The sequence below is a fragment of the Peromyscus leucopus genome, chromosome 7, assembly GCF_004664715.2.
Source record: "Peromyscus leucopus breed LL Stock chromosome 7, UCI_PerLeu_2.1, whole genome shotgun sequence".
Lineage (NCBI taxonomy): Eukaryota > Metazoa > Chordata > Mammalia > Rodentia > Cricetidae > Peromyscus > Peromyscus leucopus.
The window spans coordinates 108,477,828-108,498,429 of record NC_051069.1 but is presented as its reverse complement, the minus strand read 5'-3'; the positions used below and the strand labels follow the sequence as shown (position 1 = coordinate 108,498,429).

At 53.4% G+C, this 20,602-nt stretch overlaps 1 protein-coding gene across 1 annotated transcript in view; it reads right to left on the bottom strand.

Annotated features, from left to right (window-relative positions):
- Positions 1 to 3,177: 3,177 nt before the first annotated feature.
- Positions 3,178 to 20,602, bottom strand: part of Ttc21a (tetratricopeptide repeat domain 21A) — a 35,061-nt gene continuing 17,636 nt past the window's right edge. Inside the window, 19 exon segments of the mRNA XM_028854730.2 lie at positions 3,178 to 3,338; positions 3,341 to 3,374; positions 3,456 to 3,523; positions 3,633 to 3,753; positions 4,138 to 4,362; positions 4,454 to 4,646; positions 4,743 to 4,904; positions 5,709 to 5,859; positions 6,873 to 6,954; positions 7,502 to 7,612; positions 8,769 to 8,957; positions 12,344 to 12,450; positions 12,578 to 12,716; positions 13,033 to 13,143; positions 13,243 to 13,315; positions 14,256 to 14,494; positions 17,256 to 17,471; positions 17,657 to 17,814; positions 19,725 to 19,854. Of these exon segments, the coding sequence (XP_028710563.1) occupies positions 3,199 to 3,338; positions 3,341 to 3,374; positions 3,456 to 3,523; positions 3,633 to 3,753; positions 4,138 to 4,362; positions 4,454 to 4,646; positions 4,743 to 4,904; positions 5,709 to 5,859; positions 6,873 to 6,954; positions 7,502 to 7,612; positions 8,769 to 8,957; positions 12,344 to 12,450; positions 12,578 to 12,716; positions 13,033 to 13,143; positions 13,243 to 13,315; positions 14,256 to 14,494; positions 17,256 to 17,471; positions 17,657 to 17,814; positions 19,725 to 19,854 (2,649 nt within the window). The 3' untranslated portion in view covers positions 3,178 to 3,198.

Sequence of the window (20,602 nt, the reverse complement as noted above, 5' to 3'; positions counted from 1 at the left end):
TCCTCTGGATTAACCCATTCCTCCACAATGCCATCTGGATGCAGGGGAGTTACAAGGAGGCTGGGCTGTCAGCTAGGTCTGGGCGAGGGCACCCTCCTTTGCATACATACACACTGGTCTGGGCCTTGGCCCGGAAGCTATAGTCACTTCTGGGTCCAGAAAGAGCAGGGCAATAAGATGTGGCTAGTGGAGGCCTGGCCTGGTGACAGGCTCCCACAGCTGTAGTCCCTGGGGACCTGAGCTCCGGAAGTGTCTACTAGCCAGACCTGTCAGACCTGTCCCAAGGCAGCCAGAATAGGCCTTAGGCCAGCAGTGCAGACCAGGTGACAGCCTGCTGTGGGGACCCCCAGCCTGAAGGATAGGGAATGACCACAGGCACCTCTACCCAGAAGGATGAATTCAATCTGAGCGCTCACTTCCTAGTGAGGGGACTGCAGATTACTGGCCTAGAGCCAAGGGTTTCTCCAACGACCTGCCTGATTCATACGTGTGCAGCACCTTGAATGCCTGGGTCATGTGTGTATAAGCCTGTGAACACACTTGGATACCCATTCTGTTTCCATGTTTGTCTCTGACCTTTGCCTTTTAACAGCCATGCCCCTGTTGAGGTAGCTTTCTTTTATTCATGGACATGACCTCATGGCAACATCAGTGACCACCAGAGGACTGAGGGCTTGGATCACTGCCTGTGGGGGCCACATGTCCCCGTGACTGGCTTAGCTTACTTGACTTCTCAGAGTAGAATGCCCCGGCACATCTATTGTCCGCTCTCCTCGCCCCTTTCACCAGGGCCTGGAGACCCTTGTGCAGGGATCACTCCAGCATGCAACTTCTGTGTCTCTTCAAGGGTTCTGACAGCCTTCTCTGACAATCCAGGGTGCCTGGGGACAGCCCAGTGCCCCAACAGGCTCCTCCAAAGACTCAGTCCTTGGTCAGACTGAGGCCTTTCTAACTCCTATCTAGGACCACAGGGTCAGTTCTGCGGAGTTTTGTTGAGATAAATGGAGACAGATAAAACATGATTACATCTATCTCTTTACAGCACCACTTCCAAAACACAGGCCTATTTCCTAATAAACCTGTCCCAACAAAACTGTTGTAAAACATCATAGAAAAGGGAACTTAAGCGTCCCTGTAGGAGGGGGGGGGGGCATTCTAGATCCATGCATGTGATCAGCAGTGTGTTATGGAAAGGACAAGGCTGGGGTTGGATTATTTGCCCAGCATCCTCAAGGCCCTGGGTTCTAGCCCCAGCACCAGAAGAAAGATGGAAAACAAGACTTAGCAGTCATCCAGGCAACTAAAGTTCTTTCTAAAACTCGCTTGAGTAGCTGAGGGTGACCTTGAACTCCTGATCCTCCTTCCTCTACCTCCTAAATGCTGGGATTATAGAAGTCCCAACACACACACATGCGCACACACACGCACACACACACACACACACACACACACACACACACACACCTCCTGCTTTGGACAAGGTGCCATGTAGCCCAAGCTGTACCTCTTTGTTAAGCCCCACTTCCCAAGTGCTGGGATGGTAAGCCATCCATCGCCACCACACAGCTACATTCTTCCCACACTAAGGCCTTTATTTTGAGACTACTTTATTCATTATATTTTTATTATTAGTCATATTTTTATTTTGTGTATAAACATGAGTTTACACACACCACAATTCCTGTGTGGAGGTCAGAGGACAACTTCTGGGAGTTGATTCTCTCCTTCCACAGGGTGGGACCCAGGGATTCAACTCGGATCATCAGAGGTGGGGACCTTTACCTGCTGAGCTATCTTAGCAGCCCCAGACTTTTGTCTTGAGACTGCAACTGGCTGTGTAGCCCTGGCTGCCCTAGAACTCACTCTGTCCACCAGGCTGGCCTGGAATTCAGAGCTCCACCTGCCTCTGCCTCCCAAGTGCTGGGATTAAAGGCGTGGGCCACCAGCTGAGATCTATCCTTTTCAACAGCTCCCAAGAATTCCTAAATTAGTTGTGCTAGCTATTACATAAACATGGATAAGCACATCGTCATTCAGTTTAAGGTAAAAGGTGTAGTTCAGGAGTACTGTGTGCCTAGGAAACACAAGACCCTCACTTCCATCCCATTACCATAAATATTTTCTAGCTATTACTGCAAAGCATGACTCAAGATTTGGGAAACAGAATCTTTTTCTCTTTTGAGACAGGGGTCTTACATAGTTCAAGATAACCTTAGATGATGTTCAGATGACCTTGACCTTCTGATTTTCCTGCCAACACCTCCAAAGTGCTGGGGTTCCAGGTGTGAACACCATGCTGGTTTATGTGGTGCTGGGGAGTCAAACTCAGGACTTCATGAAGGCTGGGCAAGTGCTCCACCTACACCCCTACCCAGATCTAAGAGTGGAGCGCTGACGGCCAGAGAGAGCGAGCACTTGGGAGGGGCAACACGGTGTGACCTTAGGCCTCCAGGTACCCAGTTCAGAGTTCCTTCCCCTGAGGCTGGACTGACCCTTAATTCCATCCTGAGAAACAGGGAGAGCTGTACTGGAAACGCAGCAATGGTGAGTTCTCTCACCAGGTACAATGACCATTAGCTACCTGAACAGGGGTCACTGCACTGCACCTGCCCCTTTAGGCATTAAATGGGATCCTGGAAGGTGAGCCGGCGGCCAATATCTTTTATAAAATCCAAAGTGTGGTGATTGTAGGGACAGGATGGGGCTCAGTGGTACTGTGCTGGTCTCACCGGGGTGAGGTCCAGCTTGGGGGGAGGACAACGGGCCTTGGAAACCTGTTGACCCTCTTGCACGGGGTCTTTCACTTGGGGTCCTTCTGCAGGTGATTCCCCTGGTCTGAGCCTGCTGCCGGGGCAGACTCATGGACATCATGGGGTGTGGGGAGGGGCAGTTGCCTCTCTAGTTCCGAGATACTGGGGACAAGACTGGGGCAGGGGACACTCGAAATGGCTCTAGGGTGCTTTTTCCTAGCCATCATTCTACTGGGAGATCTCATGTTCTGTTTCTTCGAGAGTCTGGAACAAAAGTGGGGTCCGTGAGGAAGGTCCCAGCAAGCCCTGGCATAAGCTAAACTGCTGTCTTCCTTCCCCGGAAAAACTGCTTCTTAGGCCTTAAAAACATAACGCTTCCAGACACCCCAGGTCGGATGAAGCCTGAATCCAAATAAGCCACAGACAATACAGAAATGGCGAGAATATGTCATTTTCCCATTCTTTCTCCACCGATCCACTTCCTACTCTGCCCGTGAAGCGTCTGTAGATGGACGGCTTCTACCGGCTCAAGCCCTTTCCAGCCACGGCTAGAGCTCAGGGACCCTTGGGCTTTCTCCAGAATTTCTCTCTGATCTTGGGGTAGTTGGGGTGCTCCGTCAGGACCTGGTACAGAGACAGATGAGATGTGCAGAACCAGGCAGGGGCCTGCACCACCCCACTCCTGCCGGTGTGCCGGTGACTTACACTGTGACAGACTTCGATGGCGTCTACAAATTTCTTGTCTTTCAGGTAGTTGAAAGCCAGTTTGAAGCCTGTCCAGAGGTAGGGGGACACCCTGGTAACTGGGGAGCCCACTGGCCCCTCAGCTGCCGGGACACAGGATCGGGCGCTGGCCTCTGGGTACCCTGGCCGGCTGCTTACCGATGGCAGGGCTGGCCTGATGACTGTACTTCCAGGCCAGCTCGTAGTTGGTGGCCGCATCCTTGTAGGACTGCTCCTTCTCCATGATGAAACCCATGTATTCATAGGCCTTGCAGCAAGACTGCGGGGGAAGCCGGTCAGCACGTCTGCCCCGAAGCAGCCACCGTGGTCCTCAGGGTGGGGCCAGGAGGGGCAACTGGATGGCAGTATTAACCCCAAAGAACACAGGGACCCCCCAAGAGCACCCTCAACACTTTGAGGGGTTATCTGTGTACCCACTCCTTACTCAAAAACTGGCACAAACCCCTCTACCAGCATCCCATCTGTCGGAAGCTAATCCTTGTACGTCCCTCAAGCCCACCGGCCTCTCTCGTGCCTCTCAGGCTTTCTGTTCCCTTCTCTTCCTGGCTTGCCTTCTGCCTTGGCCTGTGGCTCCTGGTCTGACTCCGCCCCCTCCCGCCGGCTTACACCTCCTTTCTTTCTTCCTCCTTTCCCAAATCCTTGCCTTGTTGTACTGGAGGCAGCGGCGGAGCAGCTCCAAGGCCAGGTCAAACTTGCCGCCTTGGCAGTAGATGTCTGCTAGCAGAAGCCAACTCTTCTCCAGGTCTTCGGCCTCATCCAGCGTCCACGGGACCTTGGCCAGTCGCTTCAGCTGTGTACGGGCCTTGGGGACTTGCTTCAGCAGCATGTAGGCCTGTGCCATGGCCAGCAACGCAGGGATACTGTCCTTCTGCATGCCCATGGAAGCAGACATTGGGGCACTCTGGCTGTCACCCCCGTCTTGACCCCTGCCCGCCAAAACCCATCCCTAGCGCTCGCACCTCAGCCTGGGCCATCTCGATAAAGGCACCCAGAGCCACCTCTACATTCGCCTTCTCCCTGGTGGCCAGCAGGCAGAGGCTCTGCAGCAGCCGCAGCTGGCTCTGCCCGGAGTCGGAGTGTGGGTAAAATTCCCGCAGGAGCTTCTCTGCAGTGCGCACCCCATGCTGCTGGGACTCTTTCCGGCCGGCAGAGCTGTGGGCGTGGGACTTACGCTGACAGCCTGCCTGTGTGGCCCTCACCTGGCCGCCACCGGAAGCCGAAGCCTCTTCCCACCCCCAGCCCTCTTACTTGCTGTCAGTCACCAGGCTCTCAAAGACCTCTCCACCGACAACCTCGTTATCGGGGTTCAGACAGATCTGTACCATGTAGCAGGTGGCAATCTGGCCCCACGTGCTGTCCTTTCGGGCTTTGTTCAGAAACCTCAGAGCTTCATTGGGCTGTCCAATGTGCCTTCAAAGAATGAAGGAAATGCCAGGAGCTGGTAAGAGGAACTGTATAAGGCCAGGGCACGTGGACACCAGGGCGCATGGATACCAGGGCACATGGACACCAGGGCGCATGGACACCAGGGCACGTGGACACCAGGGCACATGGACACCAAGGTATGTGGACACCAGGGCACGTAGACACCAGAATGCATTGACACCAGGCCACATAAACACCAGGGCGCATGGATACCAGGCCACATGGACACTAGGGCACATGGACACCAGGGCACATGGATACCAGGGCACATGGACACCAGGGCACATGGACACCAGGGCACGTGGACACCAGGGCACATGGACACCAGGCCACATGGACACCAAGGTATGTGGACACCAGGGCACATGGATACCAGGCCACGTGGACACCAGGGTACATGGACACCAGGGCACGTGGACACCAGGGCACATGGACACCAGGCCACATGGACACCAGGGCACGTGGACACCAGGCACATGGACACCAGGCACGTGGACACCAGGGCACGTGGACACCAGGCACGTGGACACCAGGCACGTGGACACCAGGCACGTGGACACCAGGGCACGTGGACACCCACCACCGTGGACACCAGGCACGTGGACACCAGGCACGTGGACACCAGGGCACGTAGGGAGCACTTGCTCAAAGCTGCTCTGCTGAATATCTGGTCTGAAGGTTTCCTGGACGCTGCTCTCTGCTTCCCCTCCACGGAGCAAGACCCTAGCTATCTGCTAGGAAGGCCTCGTATCCCACCACTGACCCTTAGTATACACAAGCCTAACTCACCAGTAGTAAATGCCTTGGCAGTAGTTAAACCCTGGCTCCAAAGGCACCCGACTAGACACCTTCTTGGCCAGTTCTAAGAAAGCAGGAGCCTCTTCAAGCTTGCCGCTCCGTCGTAGCAGATCGATCAATTTATTCAATACCAAGAAATTGTCTAAAAAAAGAGAGCAGAAGTCTGCAGCGTGCGGTGGACAGTAACTGCACCAGGCTAGTGTTCTAAGGTCTGATGGGGGAGGAGGGAGTGCTGGACCTTGAAGAGGTCCCAGAAGATGCTGCTTGTTTAGGCTGAGCAGAGACATTCTATACTCAAGAGTGAGTAAATTATACAGTGGTGAAAATACCAACAGCAGGAGGACTTGGGTTCAAATCCCCAGCACCCATCGAAAGGCAAGGTGTGGCCACACATCTCTGTAATCCCAGACTTTGGGGGACTTCTGGGGTTTGCTGTTTATCAGACAAGTTCAAGATCAGTGAGAGATCTTGTCTCCAGGGAACAAGACGAAGGTGACAGAGCAGAGCAGGGCTCTGCCCCCTGACTGCTAGGCACCCTCCCCCAGCCCCCCCACAGTGACAGCAGCGGTTAACTATCTAGTGCTCACCCTGTACCCGGCTCTGTGTGGTCCACCTGTGATCTAACTACAGGACTGAGTACTCTTTCTGTCCCCATTTGACAGATGAGGACGCTGACCATGGAGGAGTGATGGACGGCTACTGAGTGACAGATACCAGGACTCCTACCCAGGCAGCCTGGCTCTGAGACGGCTCCTATCCACAGCTGCCGGGCCTCTGGCTCGAGCTCCAGGTCTGACCCTTGACGCAGCTGTTTCAGTCAGTAGCTAGGGGTGTGGTTACCAATCTAGAGAGAACACCTAGCGACTTCCAAGTGGGCGTGGCCATAGAGGGGACTGTGTTGAGTCCCAGTAGCTACAATATGGGGACAGACAGGCTGTCCTGGTCCCAGTGCCAAGCGACCGGGTCCAGGAACTGGCCCCTTGGACTCAGGAAGGGCTGCCACGTTCTGGGTCTTTATCAGTTTCCTGCCTCTCTGGGAACAATTGGGAAGGAAGGGGCTTCCTCTGCCCAGTCAGGAAGGAGGGGAGAAGGCCCACCCTCCTCTGGGATAGCCGCCCTGGCTGGGTGGGGAAGCAGCCTTCTGGTCCCAGTTACCTGGAGCTTTCTCCAGCACTTGGCGGTAGAGATTGATGGCCGTTTCGTAGTTTTGTTTTCTGAACATCAGGTCAGCCAGCATCTATCAGAAGACACAAGAGCTGAGTACTCCTGATAGCGGCTTCATGGGGTCTGGCATGGAAAGAAAGCACAAGACTCCCCAGGTAGCCTCCCAGGTAGCCTCCCTGGTCCGGAGAGCCTGTGAGCTCCGGAGACCCTACCAGAAGGTGAAGACTGCGGGTAGGTAACTCTCCGACCCTGCAAGGTGTGGGTCTGGGGTGACCCTGGAGAACGTGTGGGTGACAGACAAGCTTGAAGGCTGACCAGGGAGGGTTATTTCACAGGCCTCCAGTCACCTGACCTTCACCTTCACCTAACAGTGGGTGTGTTTTCCCCTGAAGTTGGTCCAACCATACCCCGCCCCCAGCCTGGCCTAGAGGTTGCTGCTGCCCCCTGCTGGTCTTCCCATCCATCTCCCAAGAAGGGCAGAGCAAGTGGCTGGGACAGGGCCCCAAAGCTCTTAGGGTGGGCCGGTGAGGCGTGGCATCTGAGGTTAAATAATTAGGAAGCAGCCCAAATCTGTCACAGGACCCCGGGGTGGGTGGGTGGGGGCACATGGCATCTCCTACCACCGCAGCTCTCTCGTGGGTCTGCTCTATCTGTAAGAGGGGGCCACAGCGCTGTTCACATAAGTCCAGCTGCCCCTGAAGTAGGTGGAGTTGCGCCAGCTCCAGCGCCACCTGTGACAGACAGACAGACAGACAGATGGACAGACAGAGGAAACAAGCCAGCGCTGCCCGTCCCAGGAAAACCTGGCAGTCACCTTTGACTCCCTCCGGGCGGCATCTATCAGCTCGCTTTATTTATTTATTTATTTATTTATTTATTTATTTATTTATTTATTTATTTATTTATTTTCAGCTCGCTTTTAAAACAGCCTCTGTGCCTCAGATGACAGCTCCCGCCCGCTCTCACCCAGATCCCCTGCCACTCCGCTGGTTTCGCCCACTGGCTGACCCACTAATCTCATCCTTTGGCCTCTGCTCATTCCTCTGGGGACTTCTCTGCATCCTGGATTTCGGGACAGATGGCAACATGGCTACTCTTTTCCTCTTGCCTGAGGGCAATCTTAAGCAAGGGTCATGCCCTGACCCACTGTCTCCAAGGCCTGTCACTGGGTGGACAGTTACCAAGCTAATTTTTGTATTACTTTTTTCATACAACATATTTAACTATATTTTTGAGACATGGCTCATGCATCGTAGACTAGCCTCCAACTCATTACATGTAGTCAAGGGTGACCTCCTGCCTCCACCCCTAAGTGCTGAGATGACAGATTTTATGTGGTGCGGGGACTGAGCAATCGCTCCTCCAACCGCTGGACTCTACTGAGTGTGAATTTAGTGTGAACTGTTTCCTCATCGGGCACCACACCCCTCCCACAGCTCTCAGCTGGTTTGGAACAGCCTGGGCCCCACCCCCAACCCCACCCCCACCCCCACCAGCGGGAACCTGCAAAGGCCAGGCCAGCATGACTTTCAGAGCTATCTTTTCCATTCCAACCTTCGTAAATGGTCCAAAGCTGGCCGTCCCAGCCTTGCTTTAAGAAAGGGAGCAGGTGAGGGCCCAGGGTCAGCCAGAGCCGCTTGTCGCCCCAGAGGCCTCAGCAAACTAGCCTTTTTGCCTTTCCTCCTGCTCCACACCTGCAGCTTCTCAGAAAAGAAAGGCCTCTGGCAGCAGCAAGGACACCCCCAAACTCCTGATCCTCCCAAGGGCTGAGATTACAGTTGTGTACAACCTTACTTGGTTTGCAGCTACTTGTGAATGCTAGGCAAGTACTGTACCCCTGAGCCACTACTACCCCAGCCCCAGGGTGCTATTTCGAGGGCCACACACCTTATTGTCCGTGGGTGAGTAGGAGAGGGCGTCCTTATAGGACTTCACAGCGCTGTCCAAGTCCCTCTCTGCCAGGTAGTGTTCCCCAATCTGGATGCAGATGGAGGCCGCCAGCTGCTTCTGGAAGGGGATCAGTTCTGGCTGTTCCAGAGGGGCTCTCTTCAGTATCCTGGACTGGACGTCCAAGGCCTTGGGGGAACCAGCGGGGCCAGGGTCACGCGCCAGGCCACAGGACTTCCCAGTGTGTGCCATAGCTGGTACTGTCAGCAAGGGTGCCTGGAGGAAGTCCGGGCCGCTCCCTCAGCACACAGAGGTCAGCCTGCACGCCCCAGGGGGAGCAGAAGGAAGGATTGCAAACGCTTGTGTTCACTTGCTGCCTCCATCACACCGCGAGGTTGTGTGTCTGGTGTGCTTTGGCTGTCTAGCAGGCTACAGCAACACACAGTGTTTGCCCAGAGCAGGCTGGGAGTTGTTGCTAGCCGTGTTTTATGGTCATGGTTTTGAGACAGGGCCTCACTATGTAGCCCTGGCTGATATATGGAACTTGCTGTGTAGACCTGGCCTGCTTCTGCCTCCAGGGAGCTGGGATTAAAGTCGTGTGCCACCAAACCTGGCTCAGGCTGGGATTTTGCTGTTGCTGTTTGAGACAGGGTCTTACATACTCCGGGCTGGCCTGGAACTCATTATATAGCCAGGGATGACTTTGAACCTCTGATCCTGTGCTACCATGCCTGTTTGTGTAGTACTGAAGATAGAACCAAGACCTCTGTGTGTGTTAGCAACCAAACTGCGTCCCAGGACTGTGCTTGGATGGGTACATTTGCTTTGCATCTACCTCCCTTCTGGAATTTGAGGGAGTTCTCACATATCCAATATGTGAACAGATGAGGTGTGGAACAGGAAAGACAGCCAAGTTGCTGGAAGTGGGTACAAACTAGTGCTGGGCTCCTCAAGAACAAGAGATGAGTGCGGATTAGGTGGTAATTAAGAGAAGTCACCTTAGCTGGGCATGGTGGCACAGGCCTTTAATCCCAGCACTTGGGAGGCAGAGGCAGGCGGGTCTCTGTGAGTTCAACACCAGTCTGGTCTACAGAGCGAGATCCAGGATAGCCAGGGCTGTTATGCAGAGAAACACTGTCTCTAAAAACAACAACAACAACAGTAACAACAAAAAGGAGAAGGCACTGCAATACCAGGTCGATGCGTGGAGTGGACGGAGCAAGAACAATCAGACCACAACCCATAGAACCATGGAGGCTATATATATAGCATGGAGGTCCCTAGGACAACTGTGGCTTAGAATAAATTTCGGTCTTACTCAATTATTGAAAAAAAAAATAGCCAAATGAATGGAAACACATGAACTATGAACCAAAGTCTGAGGGGCCCCCAACTGGATCAGGCCCTCTGAATAGGTGAGACAGTTGATTGGCTTGATCAGGTTGGGAGGCAACTAGGCAGTGGGACCAAGTCCTGTGCTCATTGCATGAATTGGCTGTTTGAAACCTGGAGCTTATGCAGGGACACTTGGTTCAGTCTGGGAGGAAGGGACTGGACCTGCCTGGACTGAGTCTACCAGGTTGATCGCAGTCCTTGGGGAGGATTTGCCCTGGAGGAGGTGAGAATGGGGGGTGGGCTGGAGGTAAGGGGAGGGGGTGGGAGGGGGGAGAACAGGGGAACCTGTGGCTGATATGTAGAACTGAATGGTATTGTAAAATAAAATAAATAAATAAATAAATAAATAAATAAGAAGGCGCCTCAGTGGTCAGTGGTGAGGGGGCTCTCCCTCTAGAACTACACAGCTGTCCTGGGAGCAAGTGGGAGGCTGCACTTGTGGGTGGAGAGTGAGGAAGGCAGGACAGGAATGGCCAGGGCACTTGGACGGGACAGCCCGGTATGGAAAGGTGTGCTGGTACAGGCCAGACTCAATCTTAACTCCTTCTCCTTTACTTATGATAAACCCATTAGAAGGTGAACACATTGCAAGTAAAAGATGCACTCCTTTAATCCTAGGACTTGGGAGGCCGAGACGGGGATCTTTGAGCTCAAGGCTGGCTTATTCTACATCAGCAGTTCTCAGCCTTCCTAATGCTGCAACCCTTTAATTCAGTTCCTCATGTTGTGGTGACCTCCAACCATAAAATTATTTTCATTGCTACTTCATAACTGTAATTCGGCTACTGTTATGAATTGCAATGTAAATACCTGTGTTTTCTGATAGGCAGCATCTGTGAAAGTAGCTTGTCTCCCCCCACCTCCCCAGGGGTTGCTACCCACAGCTTGAGAACATTGGTCTACATAGAAGTACTAGGTCATCTAGGGCTATAGAGTGAGATACCGTTTCAAATAATAATAATAATAATAATAATAATAATAGTAATAATAAAATAAAAATTCAAACTCAGTAGTTTAGAGCAGACACTGCTCTCGTACAGGATCCGAGTTTAGTTCTCAACATCCACATCAGACAGCTCACAACCACCTAGAACTCCAGTTCTAAGGAATCTAATGCCCTGTTCTGGTGTCCACCGGCACAAGGCACGCATGTGGTACACATGCATATGTAGGTAAACACTCACATGGATAAAATAAAAATACATCTTTTAAAAATTGTGTTGACTAGAGCTGGGCGGTGGTGGCACACTCCTTTAACTCCAGCACTTGGGAAGCAGGCAGGGGAATCTCTGAGTTTGAGGACAGCCTGGTCTATAAAGAGAGTTCCAGGACAGCCAGGACTACACTGAGAAACCCTGTCTTGAAAAAAAAAAAAAAATTGCATTGACTGTACCTAGCCTACTGAGCATCAAAACTTAGCAACAAGAACATTGTGGAGTGCTGGGTGAGCCTGAGAGAGAGTGGCCCACTGGAGGTTGTCACTCATAGCCACTGCATCTCCAAGGCGGAACAGCGCCACATATCTCCAGCCCAGAAAAAGTAAAAATCCAGGACTTGAAGTTCAGTTCCTAGTGAATGCATACCGCTTTCACACTACGGAAAAAAGTTCTAGAACTCTAGAACAAATCACCTGAAGTTGTAAACATCTCTACTTAGCTTTGGGTTTACGTCTTCATGTCTTTGGGCTTTATCTATTGGATAGAAATGTCACAATGTTTAGCTCAAAGCACCACCGTGAAAACTTAAAAAGAGCAGAGAAGCCAGACATACCTGGATACCAGCACTCAGCAGGCTGAGGCAGGAGGACTACCATAAGGCCAGCCTGGGCTACATAGTGAGTTCTAGGCTAGCCTGGTAAACATGGTAAGACCCTGTCTCAAAAGGAAGGGAGGGAGGGCAGGAGGAAGGAACAGACTGGTGGGGGTGGGGGGAAGGAGAGGGGACACGCAAGGCTAGCCCAGAGCTCTCAGTGCAGGGAACTGCTGCCCTTGTCAGCTGCTACCACCCCGTCCCTAAGGACAAGGTCACTATCTCCTGGCCCTTCCCAGCAGCCCAGCCTTCTCAGGTGTGCCATCACTGAGGAGCAGAGACGTAGAGTGAGTGAGCAGGGCAGACCCACGGGCCGAGCCTTCCTCCCTCCCGACAACAGGAGCTACAGACAAAGAGCTTGGGCCAATTACCTGGTTCAGCGTTTCAACCACATCCTCTTTTTTATGGCTCTTGTAAACCTTTGCCAGCAAAAGCAAGCACTTCACCTCATTCATCATGGATGGAATATCCTTGACCCCTAGAGAGAAATGCCAGTCAGAGTAGTCTGGCCCTTGGGTGGCTGGGGAGGGCTGGGTTCACGTCCCCAGCTAATGTGGGAAGGCCAAGGAGGACAGAGGCAGGAGTGAGTTCACACAACACCTCACCCGAATCTCGTTCCAAGGCCTGCTTCAGCACCTTCTCTGCCTTGTGGTATTTCTTCAGCTTCAGGAGCAGTTCGGCCAGTTCGCAGCACAGGAAGTCCTGCCCGCTGATCTTCTGGGCAGCCTCATAGTAATTAATGGCCTTAGTGCAAACAGGAAATATTGGCTTCAGTTTGGCTCTGCATGGGAGTGGCTGACACCATGTCCCTTCAGCAGCCACTCCATCAGATTGCCCCTCAGCACACAGATGGCCAAGATGAACGTCCCACCCCCACCTCCCAGCAGGGTTCAGGCCTCAGGCGAAGCAGGCAGGGCCACAGTGCAGACTGCAGAGCTCATCACTGGTCACACTCTTAGCGGGAAGCCGTAGTGAAATACTGGGTCCCTTCCCATCTAAACCCCCAGCTCCTGGGCTTCCTCCTCCTGTCCCTGCATGGCTGGCCCCAGGACAGCCTCACCTTGGTGTACTGGTGGGTCTTCATGTAGGCTTGTCCAATCCTGCTGACCAAGGAGGCATCATGAGGGTTCTTTCTATAGGCTTCATCATACACCTCCAGGGCCTTCTCAGGCTGGTGGGGGAAAGTATGGAAGGAGGTGTCTTTCTCTTCTCTCACTGGAGAAGTGATCCGGGGAGCTAGTTAGCAAGGCCCAGAAGCTCCCTCACTTACCTCCTGAATGTTCATGAAAGCATCACCCAGGAGCAGGCTGCTGTGGGGACCGGGCAGATGTTCACAGAGCTCCCTACAGGAGAAATCAACTGCCTCTCTCAGGCCCGGGCCTGGCTAGTGTCCATTCATTTATCCTTCTTTTGAGTCCTGAGATCCTGGGGGGCACTGATAGCCATCCAGGCCACCCCCATCCTCCGATCTTCCCCATGGGCAGTCATATACTATTGTGCATGTTTCTTTGTTTGGGTTTGGTTGTTTTTGAGCCAGGGTCCATGTCCTCAGGCTGACTATCAACCCTGATCCTCGAGTTTCCACCTCCCAAGTACTGGGATTACAGTTGTGGCGACCCACATGGTTTATGTTACACTGGAGCAAGCGGTCCATAGCCGGGCTACATCTCCAGCTACACCTCCTTTTCCTGAGATGCTGGGTTGACACATGGCCATTGAGCCCCACCCCAGCCCTACACTGCCCCCCGAAACTCCAATCTGGACATGCTACCCTGTTGATCAGTTTCCACCCTGCCAGCTCCCCAGCCCCCAAACTGCCTGGTTTTTCGCAGAGAAAGGGGCTGGGAAGGGCCCCTTGAGGTTCCAGCACCAAATCCTAGGAGACAGAGGGATGGGGCTCCGACTTCCACTCTCTTTCCTCGCCCACCCCACACGGATCAACCCTGAGGCCCTGCACCATGGTTGTTCTTCAAGGAAAGGGAAAAAGGAGGGCCAGGGTGTGAATGTGTCCTCGTGATTCCTTTGACATCAGTGCTGGGATCCAGGCCTGTGTGCTCCCACCATAATGGAAAGCACGCAGGGCAGAGGTCAGGGGAAAGGCAGGCAGCAGGGCTGAGGGTCCTCAGAACCCACCCACGGGCAGGGAGACCTACGAGGTCTTCATACCTTGGTCTAACACACCCTGGGCACACGCTCTGGAGATCAAATTGAAGACACACAACACAAGGAAACCCTCCCTGCAGTCAGTGGCAAAGGCATCTGCTGCAGCCCTGGGGCCCTTACATGTAGCATCCGATGTAGAGGCGCACGTCCTTGCGAGTGTTCAGGTAGATGCTGGCCATCTTCTCCTTGGCTTCTGTGTAGCAGGGCTGCTTGGGTTGGATGCCTCTCAGCATGCTCAGTGCCAAGTCCACGTTGCCTTTGCTCAGAGCCAAGTCCACATTGGCAACGGTGATCCGCATCTCCTCCGGCGTGCCGCTGAACTCGTTGATGGCATCCTGCATGATCTTGGTGGCCTCATGCTATAACGTGGAGACGAAACAGACCCTCTCTTTGGAATTATCTACTACAGGTGACCCAAGAACATTTACCCCACCTTTTCCACCCCAGCCCAGGGGTGCTCCTGTGCCTGTAGAGCAGCTGTGGAGGCCAGGGCCAGCCATTAGAACACGCAGATGCTGCTGTCACCATTGTGGTTCTCCCAATGCGGACAGCTCATCCAGCCGCACCCTTCCCACTGGGAGAGCTGCAAGGGCAGTTGTGATGACGGGCGCCTGCAGTCCTATCACTCGGGGGCGGGGGTAGGAGGACCACGAGTCTCATGCCAATCTGGACTCCATAGACAGTTAAAAAAAACAACCCAATGAAGGGGTGATGAGACGGCCCAGCAGGTAAAGGTGTTTGCTGCCAAGTTCACTCCCCAGGTAAAGGTGTTTGCTGCTAAGTTCACTCCCCAGGATGCCTAGGGTGGAAGGAGGGAGCCAGCTCCCATCATCCGTCCTCTGACCTCCAGCATGCAGTGCCCACACACCTACATGGTCATGTACACATACACACAAAAATAAGTAAGTACCATTTTAAAAGTTAAAAAAGCAAAAGCAAAAGCAAACACACAAATCAACCAAATACCCGAGATCCCCAAACCCAAACCCTCAAGTGCTAGGCTGGAGTGAGCACACTCTCCAGAGTGTAACCTGTCCCGGGCTGCCAGCAGCTCCTGGTCTGGAAGTTGGCTGGAGCCCTGACTCACAGTGCTCGGCCCCCATCTTTGTCTGGCTGTAGAAACGACTTTCAATTTATCCCCTGCTGATTCTCCTGAGCCCGGGATGGGCAGAAGCAGAGAGGCGCTGCATTGAGAACCTCCATCAGCAGTCCTGGCCTTCTGTGGGTTGGAGCTGGCCACCCTAGGGATGTCCCTGTGCTCCTGGGGGTGGGGGGCTGTCTCACTCCATTCACAGCCCCATCCTCCTCTATCCTCTGTCCCCAGTGGGAACATCTGGGCTTGTCCTTTACCCAGTTCCCTTCCTGACACACCAACCCTTAGCTTTGGCAATGACTGCGCGATCAGCTGACTTTGGATGGGGCGGTTCCTGGTTCTGCACAGATAGACGGAGCATCCATCTCTACCTGTTGCTTCCACATTCACATATTTACCCAGAGAGGCCCCGTTTCTCTCCCCTGTCTCTCTCTCCCTTGTGTGTGTGTGTGTGTGTGTGTGTGTGTGTGTGTGTGTGTGTGTGTGTGTGTGCTGCAGGTGCGTGCTAGAGCATGAGCAGGTATCCCAGCACATGTGTGCACATGCCAGAGGTCAGTCTCAGGTGTCACTCCCTAGGAGCCATTCATCATCTTACCTTTTGAAATGGAGTCTCTCAGTGCCCTGGAACTTGTTCATTTGAGTGGGCTGACTGGCTATCGAGCCCCAGAGAGCCTCCTGGCTCCACCTCCCCTGCTCTGGAATTACAGTCATGTGTCCCCAAGAATGGCTTTTTTTTTGTTTTTGCTTTTGAACACAAAGTTTCTCTGTGTAACAGCGCTGGCTGTCCCGGAACTTGCTTTGTAACGAGTCTGGCCTTGAACTCAGAGAGATGTGCCTGCCTCAGCCTCTCCAGAACTGGTGTCTTAGGGTTTCTGTTGCTGTGAAGAGACCCCATGACCACAGCAGACTCTTATCAAGAAAAACATTTAATTTTGATGACTTGCTTACAGTTAGTCCATTATCATCATGGAGGGAAGCAAGGCATCCTGCGGGCAGACATGGTGCTAGAGAGGTAGCTGAGAGTTCTATATCTTGATTCAAAGGCCACAGGAAGTGAACTGTCTCACTGGATGTGGCTTGAGCATATATGAGACCTCAAAGCCCGCCCCCACAGTGACACACTTCCTCCAACAAGACCACGCCCACTCCAGCAAGGCCACACCTCCCATTTTTGCCGCTGTCTCTGGGGTCCATTTTCTTTAGCTGGGATTAAAGGCATATGCCACCATGCTGCCTCCCCTTTCCTCAGGGGCTGAACTCAGGTCCTCACACTTGCATGGCAAGCACTTTACCAACTGAGCCATCTCCATGATCCCTGTATCTTGAAAGAGAAAAACCTTTCAGGCTAGTTTCCTGTCTCCATCAGGTTCATCACGGGGAGGGCTATGGACCTTGCTCACAGAGACGGTCCAGGACAGACTGCATCCTGCAAGCTGGCAAGACTAGTGAGACCAGGGTGTCATACAGATGTCAGCTCCTCCAGGTCTTGCTCTTGTCTCTTGAAGAGGCAGGGGGATCTCTGTGAGTTCGAGGCTAGCCTGGTCTATATAGTGAGTTCTAGGACAGCCAGAGCTACATAAGAGACCCTGTCTCAACCAAGCCAAACTAACAAACAAAAAGCGCTCGAATCATAGCCCAAGTGAACATCAGGCAAAATCAGAGCTTGGCTCCCAGGCTGATCTCCTGGGGCCTCCAAATGTGCCCCAGCCTAGGGGATGGGAGCAAAGCATTTCTTTCTGTGTTGTCTGTCTGTCTGTTCGATGTGCATGCATGTGTGTATGCAGGTTCCCATTGTGGGGTGGAGGCATGTGTGTGCAGGTGCACACATGTGTGTTTGCACGAGGGAAGAGGCTGACATCAGGTGTCCTCCTCAGTTGCTCTCCACTTTGGGCAGGTCTCTCTCATAGAACCTGAAACTCTCAGACGTACTGTGGGTCCTGGCAATTGGAACTCTGGTCCTAACGCTTTCGACACAAGCTCTTTGGTCACTGAGCCTAATCCCCAGCCCCGAGCAAGGCATTCCTCACCAGCTCCCCGTTCAGTCGGAGGGCCTCTACCAGCTCCAGCAGGATGGAGGCCCGCTCGCTGGGCTGAACGGAGGGGCCTCGGAGCTTCTTGTTCTCCTCCGCCTTTGTGGTGGGCAACTTGATGATCATTTTCAAGGTCTTTATGGCCTCAGCATAGTCACCAGTCTTGTTGAGGGCCCTGGCTTTGATGAAGTGGTAGAGGGGGTGGTCTCGGACCTAGGAGAGGAAGAGCAGAGCTGAGTCTGGCTCACGTCTGCTCTCACATGGCAGCCTGAGGAACTCCTCCAGGGAGACAATGAGCCCGCCGTGCCTGTGGGTGAGCAGAGGGTCTGGGGTTTTTTTATGTTTTCACACGCTCCCCCTGCCCCAGCAATGGGCCACAGAGTGTAGAGAGCTCCCACCTGGAAGTTGTGGCTGACGCCCAGCTCTAAACAATGGGAACACATGGCAAAGTTGCCCTGAGCCAGGTAGATCTGGGACATGAGGAGGTGGGCATCCACTAAGGTGGGATCCAGCTCCAGGCATCGCTGCAGGGTGCTCTGGGCATTCTCCAGCTCTCCTAGGAACACAAAACCAAAGTCTGCATCCAGGGATCTTCAGGAGCCCCTGAGACCAACAAGCAGAGGGAGAATGGATTTCACACATGCAATCATTCAGAAATCTGGCATTCAGCTGGGCAGTGGTGGTGCACACTTTTAATCCCAGCACTCAGGAGGCAGAGGCAGGTGGATTTCTGTGAGTTCAAGGCCAGCCTGGTCTACAGAAATCTGGCATTTACAGAAATTTCTATAAATGCTGGTATTTGCCGGGCAGTGGTGGTTCACGCCTTTAATCCCAGCACTCGGGAGGCAGAGGCAGGCGGATCTTTGTGAGTTCGAGGCCAGCCTGGGCTACAGAGTGAGTTCCAGGAAAGGCGCAAAGCTACACAGAGAAACCCTGTCCTGAAAAAAAAAAAAAAAAAAAAAAAGTTGGTAGTTTTAAAGTGTGTGTGTGTGTGTGTGTGTGTGTGTGTGTGTGTGTGTGTGTGTGTGTGTGTGTGTGTGTGTGTGTGTGTGTGTGTGTGTATGTGCACTACAAAGGACAACCTCCAGTGTCATTCCTTAGGAGCCATTCACCTCATGTTGAGATAGGGTCAGTCTCTGGCCTGAAGCTCACCACGTAGGCTAGGCTGGCCAGCCAGCCAGCCCTGGGGTAGCCAGCCAGCCCTGGGGTAGCCAGCCAGCCCTGGGGTAGCCAGCCAGCCCTGGGGTAGCCAGCCAGCCCTGGGGTAGCCAGCCAGCCCTGGGGTTCCACCTGCCCATCTCTGCCTCTCTGCACTAGTATTCCAAGCATGGGGTCAAACTCAGGTCCTTGTGCTTGCAAGGAAGTCGCTTTAATGACTGAGCTCTTTGCTCTGACCTGAAAGGCCTGTTGGAAAGTCTCAGTAAACTTAATATCTGCATGACTCTGTAAGGCTGCTTTCTAATCCTTGTATTTTCTCGTTATTTTTGGTGCTGCTGGGAATTGAACCATGGACCTCAGGCATGCTAAGCAGGCACTATATCTGCTTGGGCCTTGACATACTGTCTTTTGGACGTGGGACTCAGGATGCAGTCCTGTAAGCCATTCAGCCCAAGGGACGAAGTCTTCATTAAAACTCAAGCCCCTGATACCCTGAACTCCTGGCACCAGGAGACTCAGGGGCCTCTCTGAAGCCAGGCAGGCAGTCTTGGTTTGATAGTGGCATCTTAGTGCTAGGGTGCAGAGGGCCAAGAGGGCACTTCCTCCTTCTGTAGCCAGGCCTCTCCACAGCTGCCGCCTTAGTCCATCACCTGAAGGGGTGGGGGAAATACCTCTTTTGGGTCCCAAACTCCCTCATCTTTCCCTGTGTGCTGTGGAAAGGAAGAAGTCACCATGGCAACCTAATCACTTGGAGACCTAGCTTTGGTCCCAAACCTCCTGATAGCTGCCAACACCTCTGGGACAGTCCTTCTTCCCTGGCCTTGAGCCCAAGAGACCTTAAAGCTATGAGTGAACCTGGCACAGAGCCTTGGGGATGCAGACTTAGGAGCCCTCAGGTGAGGGTGAAACCCTCAGTGTAGAGCCAACTGGAGGTAGGAAGACGGGTGCAGGCCATGCGTGAAGTGCTTCAGGGGAGGACTGTGTGTCAGAGAGAACACCTGGGCATCCATGAGATGTTCTTCCTTTCCTCTCTCTGGTGCCTCGACTCCCGCGACCCGGGAGAAGCTGGCAGACCTGGCTGTGGCCTCAGGGAAAGCCTTACGATCCAGGGCCTCGTGGGAATACTCTTCCAATCCCACACGTCCTCCCTAGTTCCTCCACAGCAGCATTCTGTGTGTGCATGTATGTACATATGTATGCGGGTGTGTACACACACACACACAGACAGGAAAAGAATCCCAGGCAAGGAGCCTGTGGATACACCTAGGGCAGAAGCTCCACCAGGTTCTGCTAGGACTCGCTGCTCACCTGAGAGAAACTTGACCTGAGCCATCACATACAATGGCTCCATCATGGCCGGAGCTACCTTCACCACAGGATTCAAGATCATAGCGACTTGCTTAAGAAGTGGAGACACGAGCTGGCCAGGTGACCGAGGCTGTGGGAACATCAGGGGCTAAATATGTGGTTTGTCTTATTTCGTCTCCTACCACCTTCTCTTTCCAAACCCCCTGCCCCCCAGGGTCTCATGTAGCCCGTGACGGCCTTGAATCCCCTATGTGCCAAGGATGACCTTGAACTTCTAACTCTCCTTCCTCTACCTCCTGAGTGCTGGGATCATAGCTCACGTCAGGATATGGACAGGTGCATGGCCAGTGTGCTGCCCCACCCAAACACAGTGCCTGTACCACGGCTTCAGAAAGGCCTGGGAGCTTGTGAGAGATGTGACGCTTTGTGCCTCACCTGGGACATCCAATTCTGTACCAGAACAGCCTCTGAGGTGATCTGGCTTCAGCGTGTTCCAGTTTGACAAGACCTGGGGCTGGGGTTGTCACTCAGGGGATAGAGCACACGCTCTGCTGAGGTACCGAGTGCCATCTGCAGCACCCCATAAACTGGGTGTGCTGCAGCACCCCATAAACTGGGTGTGGCGGCACACACCTGCAACCCCAGCTCTCAGGTTGTGAAGGCCGGAGGATCAGGAGTTCAAAGGTCATCCTTGGCTACATAGCAAGTTAGAGACTAACCTGGGCTACAGGAGACCCTGTCTCAAAAACAAGTCAAGACAACAAACAAAAACACTAGATCCCTGATGCTTGCTCACAGCTCCGTCTGGCTTCTGTCCTTTGCGTGGCCACCAACCACACCTGTACTTTGGGCCCCTGCCATGAAGATGGGTCTTCCCC